The sequence below is a fragment of the Ictalurus punctatus genome, chromosome 3 (genome assembly GCF_001660625.3).
Source record: "Ictalurus punctatus breed USDA103 chromosome 3, Coco_2.0, whole genome shotgun sequence".
Classification (NCBI taxonomy): domain Eukaryota; kingdom Metazoa; phylum Chordata; class Actinopteri; order Siluriformes; family Ictaluridae; genus Ictalurus; species Ictalurus punctatus.
This window is the reverse complement of record NC_030418.2, coordinates 31359551-31369625: the sequence shown is the minus strand read 5'-3', so window position 1 is coordinate 31369625 and position 10075 is coordinate 31359551. Positions and strand designations below refer to the sequence as shown.

The 10075-nt window shown below is 39.1% G+C and overlaps 1 protein-coding gene across 10 annotated transcripts in view; it reads right to left on the bottom strand.

Moving 5' to 3' along the window:
• Nucleotides 1-251: 251 nt before the first annotated feature.
• Nucleotides 252-10075, bottom strand: part of gab1 (GRB2-associated binding protein 1) — a 72814-nt gene continuing 62990 nt past the window's right edge. For 6 of the 10 annotated variants that reach the window (XM_017464063.3, XM_017464060.2, XM_047153909.2 and 3 more), the window contains 5 exons: nucleotides 8493-8585; nucleotides 5504-5597; nucleotides 4874-5000; nucleotides 2352-2426; nucleotides 252-2010 (listed from right to left, as the gene is read on the bottom strand). In XM_017464063.3, coding sequence (XP_017319552.1) covers nucleotides 1858-2010; nucleotides 2352-2426; nucleotides 4874-5000; nucleotides 5504-5597; nucleotides 8493-8585 — 542 coding nt within the window. In that variant the 3' untranslated portion in view covers nucleotides 252-1857. Of the gene's footprint in view, nucleotides 2011-2351; nucleotides 2427-3832; nucleotides 3912-4873; nucleotides 5001-5503; nucleotides 5598-8492; nucleotides 8586-10075 lie in introns of all 10 variants that reach the window. The other 4 variants (XM_047153899.2, XM_017464062.2, XM_047153897.2 and 1 more) reach the window with 3 other exon arrangements.

Genomic DNA, 10075 nt, shown 5'->3' with positions numbered 1-10075 from the left:
TTGTAGATTTAAAGTGTAAAATTGAACATGTTAGGTCAGCAATATCTTATCTTAGTTTTATCCATGTTTAATTTAGATGATAGAAATGACACCACCATAATAAAACTTGCGACTAAACTTGGAGTCAGTTATGTTATAATGAATGCCGTTTTTTTTTTTTTTTTTTTTTTTTTTTTTTTTAAATGGAGTTTATTTTAAAATGCACATTTCTTTTTGATTCATTAAAAAAAGAAAAAAAAAGATATAAAGCATGAAGAAAATCTGAGGTTTATCTGGCCACATAATGCACCTTAAAAACAAGGCTGAACAAAAAGCAGGCAGTAAAGATGGAGATCTGAATTTAAAAAGGAAGTTTGTGCATGTATATACAGCAAAAGCCACTGACGGTGTCCATGTCCATGTCTCCTTGGCCTAAGAAATTGATAGTTAGTAAAAGTATTTGTTACACACATGATAAAAGTTTACATAGTCTCTCTAACTTTGATGCTGAAATTACACATCCGGTCGTATGTACAACATTCACACAGTAAAGTTTGTAATAAGGCAATTAGTCTCCGGAAACTGTGGAAATCCATCTGAAATAAATTATCAAAGTGGCAATAAAATATATCAAAGGACCAGTCACAAAAGGAATGCGGGATCAATATACAACTTCTGAAACATCCTGACTGGATTCTCTTTTCCCAAAGAAGGCATCATATACAGCAGATTAAAAAAAAAAAAAAAAAAAAAGAATAAAAAAGAAGCTGATCAGAACATTTATCACAGGCTGCTGAAATGGCAGTACAATAATGAGTGAACTGCAACATCAATCTCATCATGTGTAAGTAAAGAAAGAAAGAAAAAAACAACAGAAATAAAAATAATTTAGGAAGGAACTGCTGTGTTAATCCTTTTGGTGAGTACCTGACTTCTGCTCTTTAGTTTTGTTACCTTGCACTGAAATAAAAACAGCGGTCACAGCTCCTGCTTTCCGAGAGTGCAGACTTCTATCCGGCAGAGGCCACACCAAAGCCTTTACAGCTCACACATTCAATACAAAGGACACTTTATTTAATATACATAACACTTTATACAGTCAGTTTAGCAGTCCTATTTGCCACTGTGATGCTGCTCTTCTTTCTTGTGGCTTTTTTTCTTTCTTTCTCCATGGCATTCAATACCTTGCAAATGCTCTAGTGGGTAACACTGAACACCCCCCCCCCCTTTAAAAAATAAAATAAAATGAAAGAAACCAAGAGGTACCAAAGCTTCAGATTATCAAGGAACTGGAAAAAGTGAATGCTTCCTGAAGAAAAAAAATAAATCTATTTCCTGTAACCTGACTATGGCAGTTGTGTGAACAGGAAAAGCAGATAGTTGTTTGGTGGTAAACTCAGAAATGCTAATCAAACTAAAAGATAACATTTCACTCCATGAATGTGAATGAACACAGGTGGAATTAAAACCCAGGCTATACCCCCCCCCAAAAAAAAAAAAAAACCCTAAGTGAAGCAGCAAGTGTCCACTTGATACAAATGAAAGTATATTGCTGTTCTGTTAGCAAAAGTATTCATAGGGCTCTAAATCAGTGATGTTTAGCAGTTCCTTCAGCTCCCAACACACAGTAGAGTAGAAATTGTCTCTCAGCTTATAGACGGCACTCTGGAAGCCCAGCTCTCCTCCACACAGTTGCCTTTCCCTCAGCCAGGTGGCAGTGTAAACCAGCTGATGTGGGAACTGAACCGGCTTCTCTCTCACAGTATAATCTAGATGAATAGTAGGGGCAGATCGAGGCATGTCTTCTACTCCTGCACCGCACCCCATCTCCAGCCCAGAAACCAGACGGATCAGAGGGAAGGAGGAGGGGCCAAGGGTTCACTTGGGCCCTTTGGAGGGGGTGTCGTTCTCAGTGGACTGCCGGCCATCGCTCCACGCCTCTCTGGTGCTTTTTAGGGCCTGAGTGCGCTCCTGGTCCACCACCACGTAATCTACCCGCTCATCTGACACTCCCATGCCTGCCCCGTTGCTCTGCACAGCAAGAAGGAGGACACATGAATCCACAATTGAATGGAAATTCATAATCATAAGTGATGTAAGGAATTACCCCTAATGCCTATAATCCTACTACAATCTAAACAGATCTAGCAGCTACAGCAATGATGCCACACATAAATCTGTGGCATTTTTATTATTATTATTATTATTAAAGTGGGCACAAACTTGAATGTTTACTTCATCATTGACAGGTTTATACATTTTTTAATTTATATCCAGAATTGATCGATTTCTGTAAAGCTGCTTTGTATCCACTTGTTAAAAGTGCTACACAAATAACATTGAATTGAACTGAACTGAATTTATTCTCGCACCTTTCGAGTGGATTTGCCAGGGTCCAGGTCCAAGTCCAGATACTCAACTTTGGCATTCATGGGTGGTCCTAATTTCTGAAATGTCCCAAAAGACGTCAGTAAGTGAACACTCAACAGCTGATAGCCACTTAATGTAGTCAGTGGAACTTCAGCTCCAATCAGAAAGCGCAACTAAAGAAGCAGGATTTAATTCGAGTGGCTGCAAGTTGCAGCATTTTCAAAGCGGAGCTTTAAAGAATACTCCAGTTTGAATGTATGTGCAATTATCACAAACAATTTCAACATGTTTTTTTTTTTTTTCCTTGTACTGAGGAATGAAAGAAAGAAAGATTTTTTTATTTAAAACTCAATTACAATGGATGCCTGAGGGCAACTGTTAGTATAAATAAATACCAATTTAATTTTGTAATTTTAATAATAAATTTACCAATTTAATACCAATAAAACACTTGAAGGTTACATGGGGGTTACAAGAAAATAATCTAAGACGAGGTGGTATGATGTGCTTCGACAGTGTCAAAGTGTTGACAGTGGAGACTCCGTCTATAAATAAACATCTGATTGCAGAACCCTTCACCAAATCAGCGATGAGATGTTTGTTAAGTAACCCGTTTTTCATTCATTCACCTTCAATAACTTATCATTTTCAGAGTTAGGTTGGTCTGGGGCCTATCCCGGGAACACTAGGTGCGAGGCAGGAATACACCCTGGATGGGACGCAAGCTCAAAACAGTAACAGAGCCGTATCACCCAGCAGTTCTCGCATGGTTTCCAACTGAAGCTAAGCAGGGTGGAGAATGGCCAGTACCTGGATGGGAGACCTCATGGGGAAAACTAAGGTTGCTGCTGGAAGTGATATTAGGGAGGCCAGCTGAGGGGTACTCACCCTGTGGTCTGTGTGGGTCCTAATGCCCCAGGAGTCCCTATGAAAGAGCTATTACTAGAGAAACGAGAACATTCCAGAAAAACCTGCGAATTCAGTTACACCTGGTACTATCTTCAGCGCTGCGATGAGGTGGTATATTTGTGTATTATTAATTTTTACACACAGAATTCAACAGCTTCCCTTAGCCTTCTAAGGTAGTTTTGAATCAATAGGCTTTCAGTTCTTTTCTCAGTCCAGTGAAAAAAAATAAATAAATAAATCAACATGCTTGTTTGTGGTAATCACATGTATTGCATATGCTACAGATAAAATTAGGTTTGTGAAGAAAAAACAAACAAACAAACAAAAAAACTCGAGAATTCCTTTACAATTGACATTAGAATGATATACAGCTATGATGAACATGGACTAAGCACTAGAAGACAGTGAACATCTAGGTGAGGATTCATCTAACAAACAAACCTAATAAAACATCAAATGATATCTTCATTAAAGGTTGCTCGCTGACATTCACGAGTCCTTGACTTGACTTTTATCAAACCAAATCGGTCCAAGTCCATACTTGTTACAGATAAGCGCTAGCCACCCTGCTCACCTCCTCAACGTGCTCTAGACCCACCACCACCTCCCTCTTAACCGGGGTGATGGGCACTGTGCAGTAGAAGGACTCCTCTCTACAGAGTGGAGGAAAGGATGGTAAGGATGGGGGGGGAGAAAAAAAAAGACAATGAGAAAAAAAAAAAAAAAACAAAGGTTGAGAGAGTCTGGAAGAAAGGGTAACATGATGACAAGCAGTAATGCAGGACAGAAATTAGAAAAGATAGCAAAGTTGACAAGCAAAGAATCAAATATGCTATGAGAATGGAGGAAAAAAAGAAAACATCCTGAACCTGCCAAGTCACTTGAAGACTTTGAGGTAGTTCTGATATCCCAATCAACAATTACACTACCAAGTCCTTACATCTTTAAAATGTTTTGATGAGGTGTATGTTTTTTAGAAAGGGTATTATTAGGCTTCATACCCCCCCCCCTCCCCCCACCCCGCCAAAAAAAAAAAAAAAAAAAAAACCCAAAAAAACAAAAAACCCAAAAAAAACAGGTCCAAGCAAAGGAATTAGATTCAGCAAAAACATGCAACAGCAAAGGTTATGAGACCCCAAAAGCCTCTGGTGGAGCAGGAGTGTGAAGATGGGAACTGAACTGTTCAGTACAAGAAGAACTGAAGGAATGAAAAGAAGATGAAAGATAAGAGGAGTCCTTCTGCCGTGGACACTGACTACCTGAGTACAGAATGCCTGATCAATCTGAGGACGATGCAGTAGAAAGTGATTCTTGTGCATTCATTATAAACACCTGTATAATCTTTTCCATCATTTAAATATTATATTATCTTAATCATCAAGGAGGTTTGGGAGAACCAAGGAAACATTTTACAGTTTCTAAAAAAATCTCACCTTAGAGTGTCATCCAGCACCGGTGAATAATTTTTGCATTTTTTAAAATTACTAAATCTTTAAAATGATTTAGTATTGCATGTAAAATATTAATAAATATTTTGAGATGAAAATATATAGATTTTTTATTTTATTTATTTATTCTTTTTAAAGAAGGATGGAGAAGCGCTGTGGTTACATACTGGTTCATCTGCAGGCATATTAGGATACTGCATGGGGACATAATTCTCATCCCCCTCCTCGGAGTCGGTGCTGGAGGCGGTGCTATGCACCGAAGGTGGCCTGGGAACCTTGGGGAACCTGGATGGGCTGAGGACCACAACAACCTTTACACTGCTGCTTTCATTTGGTACACACAAACAGGGGTAACCACAAACACACTTTCTCTCTCTCTTTCTCTCACACACACACACAGAGACACACACAGACACACACAGACACACACAGACACACACATAAAATCCATTCACATTCCCACAGAAAGAATGTTCAGGATACATTAATCTGTTTGGGTGACCATGTTCCACTAAACCTCAGCAGTTTAAAATAAAAGCAGGCAGAGAAAAAGAAAGAGAAGCACAATTTACCACAATCACACCCTCATTTGTGAGCACTAAAGTATGAAATGAATGTGAAACAACCAAACAAAAAGATCAGGCTCTATCATGAGTTAGGACAACACTACCATACTGGATGAGTAGTTAGTTATTGTGCCATGCAGAACCCTGCTGTGCGCCATCCAGTTCAGCAGCAGATGCTGAGACTGGACTGACGGCGGACTTTCTAACCAGAGCGGCATGAATGTCACTTACTCCCGGGTGAAGGACTTGGTGATGGGTGAGCGCACTGGTGTAATAAACTCCTCACACTCAGGGACTGGTTTGATGTCCAAGGGGGCGGGCTTGGCTAGAACACAGGCACCAAAAGCATGTTACACACCGACAAACTGTACAACACAAACAATTCAAATATAACACAAGGGTTACAATATTTCTTTATTCACCTTTTTTTTAATTAGGTTAAGAAGCAGCTATCCCAGAGATTCATAATTTTTACGATCAACTTAACAAAAGCTCTCTGGACAAAAAATGTGTCGCATTCATCATTTATTTCCTAACGCTTGATTAAGTCTCCCCTCGCCGTAATTACTGCGCCGATCCTGTCCACCAGTGTCCCGAGGTACTTCCTGTCAATTTGAACTCAAAGACAGAGTTAACTCTTCCACTGACTGGATGCTTGAGGTGGGCGATATGACGAAAATCATCACGTCACAATTCGGAGAGGAAATTTCTACGATACACGATATGCATCATGAGCTGCTCTCAAACTGCCAGCAAATACAGCAGTTCTGCATTTTCAGAAAGCTGTTATAAATAATATTTATTATTAAAGCACATGTAAAGTTATTATTTACGTGATTTATTATTTTATGATTATTTTTTAAATATGCTTCTATTTGAATTCATGTTATTTACATTCTTAATATTATAATTCTTTATATTATATTCGAAATATTTAACACTAAAAAAAACAAATTTGTTTTTTAAAAAAAAATCTGTAATTTTTCTTTTTTGTTTCTTGACATTTACCATTTTAAAGATCACGAACACAATTTTAACAGCACTGCACCACAATGGAAATACGTGTTCTGCACTTTCTTGTTACCATACTCAAGACACTATCAACATGACTTTACCTGCCTCCAGGTTGTAATGATTTTTTTAAAAAAATGAACAAAAAGATTTTACAAATTGCATATTGTGTCATATTTTATCATAATATCGATATTATATCATCATATCGCCCAGCCCTACTGGATTCAATTAAGCTTGAATTCGCTGTTCCAAATAACCCCACAGGTTTTCTAAGGGATTGCGGTTTGTTGATTTTGCAGGCCAGTCAAACTCCACAGTCGTCATGCTGTAACATCAGTGTGTCCGTGTTGTGCTCCGATTAGTCATGAGTATATGAGACAAACTGAGTATATGCTTTTATGATTAATTACACTCATGGCGAATTTTTTTTACTATTGTGAAAGACGGCACTGCTATTGCTGAATGTGACTAATTTTTTGTCAGTGGAGCTTGTTTAATAGAATACATGATAGACCCAGAGAATATGTCCTGTATATAAGTTTTCTAAGTTTTATGAGACTCCATGTTGAAGTGGTATCCAATCTAAACGGATTCAACTCTATTCAAAAGTGAATTAAGTGTGGTAGGAAAGGGGAGAAACCTGTCATGTGAGAAGCACTACTGAATAGTGTGATGCGACTTGTTTTTGCCTGTAGAGGGAGCTGTTGTATGAAGAACAAGTTTGAAGTTTGAATCAGGTTGACTTAGTACAATAAAATGTAGCAATTCGCAAATTAATTACCCATATTCATCTGATCTGTCTTTTTAATAGAAAAAAAAAACAACATAATTTTTTAAAAACCTACAGTCATGACCAGTGAAACCAGCACAAATTCTTAACTGGAAAAGCACATGTTCAAATCATTAAAAAATATAGTGTACAGCAATGTCATCCTACTGAAAAGTGTAATTCCCAAATCTGAGTTCTTTAAAAAATATTCTTAAAAAACAACTCGGCAGCAGAAGAAACAATATATCCCCAATCAATTTCACAGTATTCACTCTCGCTCCGTGGCAACCGTGGTGGAGGCCACTTTTCCCATCGCTATACAGCATCGTCTGAAAGCTACACCATTCAGTGTCAACATGCGAAGATACAGATAGCACACACTACTTATCAGCATTTTAAAGCTCTTAGCTGAGCTCATTAGGAACTTAACACTTTAACTTTTAACACTAGCATCAACAACTTCACAGATGCACTCAGACGTTGCTGTTACGGCCGAGCGGCTGATCCTGGGGTTAAGATATATGGGAGTTTGTGTAGTAATTTGTCAGTGAATACACAATGATCCTGCACATGTACTTCTGGAAATGAATGCAAATGACTGGCTTCTCTGAAACACCTTCTCCGCGGAGTCACGGTTGTGCCGTATTATTTCCGATTCCTAATACCGGATTTACTAGTTTGGGATGGTTCTTGTAACCAAACCGATGAATACTTTTCCAGAACTTTCTCCCGGCCATGTTCTGATGGTGCTGTTATGTTTAGGTAAGTTCTCTATCGTGCTGTGGAGTCTTCCAGGAACAGGTCTATTTATAATCGAGAGCACATGGCATCATTTACACACTCCAACTAATTATGTGACTTCTGATGTCAGCGCTGTTTTCATACTAATGGGAGTGAATACTTGTGCAAATCACAACTTCTACTATTTTGATTTGTAAATAGTTTTACAAACCATATTGATTTGTCCCCCAAACGTCAATATTGGTGGGCTATTTGGTGTAGATTCATGTTATATATATAACCTCCGAATAAAGCCGTTTCAGTTCCAGACTGTAACACTATAAAATGTGAAAAAGCTGAGAATATTTATGAAAGACACTGTACAGGTATGGTTGGTGTGTTAGTATTTGTGAGTGTTTTTTTTTGTAATTATTAGTATTTATCCTTCACTTAGCCCAAACAAACTTTAAATCCCACTTCTTCTTTAGCTTATCCATTAATATAGGCACTTGTCCCCCAACCCCCCCCCCAAAATAAATAAATAAATAAAAAAATCCAAGAAAACATCTATTAACCATTTATTATATAGAAGTGTAACATTCCCTCTTCTGATGCTGGTTAAGCCGAAACCCTCGGCTAGGTGGAGTGTTGAGAAAAGTTCAGATGACAGACAGACAAGAGAGTGTAAACACATTGGCGGTCTGTGCAGGTACCTACCCTTACGACGTCTTGAGAAATCACCTATGGTTTGAGAGTCGGTTCGCTCAAGACCGACAGGCCGATTAGCTCTGATTATTTTAGGACTCTGACCTGATTGATGAAAGAAAACTTGTTTTTGTTACATGCCTCTCTTGCAAAAATGAACTTTTTTATTTTATTTCTGTGCTTTTTTTTTTTTTTTTTTTTTAAATCTCGCCCCCATGCAGTGTAGCAAAAGCGTGGCCACCTCCTCCTCCGCTCCTATACACTTTCTTACACGTTTACTGCACAGATATGTATCACACTGCTGCCATGGCAACAACTCATCATGCACTCAAGTCATGCAACAGGCAGGGCTTCCCCTGAAGCTCGGGATATAACACAGCATGCACAAAGTTACACACGATTTTGGAAGTAAAGAACGCATGACGACGGCGCAGCGACATGGGCTCGGACGCACGGCGGCGTTTAAGGATGTTCAGCGCTCACTTGTGGTCATGCCCCGATACCCAGTACAGAACAGCAACAGTGAAAAGCTACAGCAATCAACACAGCAAGAGCAAGAGGAAAAGAGACACAAATCCACCACAATCTGTGAGGAACTACACACAGACCCAAAAGAAGACAGCACTTCAGCTACAAACTGGACATCTGATACAAGACAGTAAGAAAGACATGTCAGAGACAGACATTAGACGGAAGACTAAGGTGATTTTCACACTGGGCAAGTTTTGCCAGTGCCCCCCCGTAGCGTTGGTCTTGTTTCAGACGCTGATTCTATCGAACCCCGGTGCATTCGCGTATATCTCACCTCATCACTTCATCATGGAGAACACAATGCAACTCGCCATACATTTTTTTAACTATATTGGTGCTATTCTGCGCAGCAGATATTATGCGCAGCGGTGTACTGCATCTGTGTTCCACAACATTCCCCTGCCATGGTGCACGTGTGTCGGGAAAACTAACGACATCGTCATCGGCTAAAACCCATGCGCAGGTACATTACTTCCTGAACAAGTGCGGACCCGAGTACCGGTTGCGTTCACGGTCACGGGAACCGCGGCTCCATTCGTGCAACCGAACACAGACCACCTCCGACGTGTAGCCTCGCGTTCGGTACCACAGTGCGCTTCCCGGTCTGCATGACGGCTTTCACGTTACCGATTTTTCATGCAAACCGCGCTGTTTCGGAATAAACTGCCAGTGTGAAAGCCCCCTAAAAAGTTCGATGAAAAAACAAAAGTGCTAAAAGATGTTCCAATTTGCTGGGCAGTTTACAGCCCTTTTCTTTCCCTAAAAAATACAATTTAATCTAAAATGCAATATTAAGGGTACTGCTCAATCAACTGCCCAATTAATCTCCAACTGAACTGTCAGACGATTGTAGGAAGTTGAAGTGATTTTATTTTTTTCCCCCATTTGTGCATTGTGCCTGGTTTAAAAAAAAAAAAAAAAAAAAGAAAGAGAAAAGAAAAAAAAAAAAAAAAACACCAAGATTGTGCTGCAAAAAGCATTACACGTTTGTGTTTCTGATTGGCTGGCAAACTCTGTACATCAGCACACCTCTAAAGTTAATGTTTTCATTATAAATGAGCAGG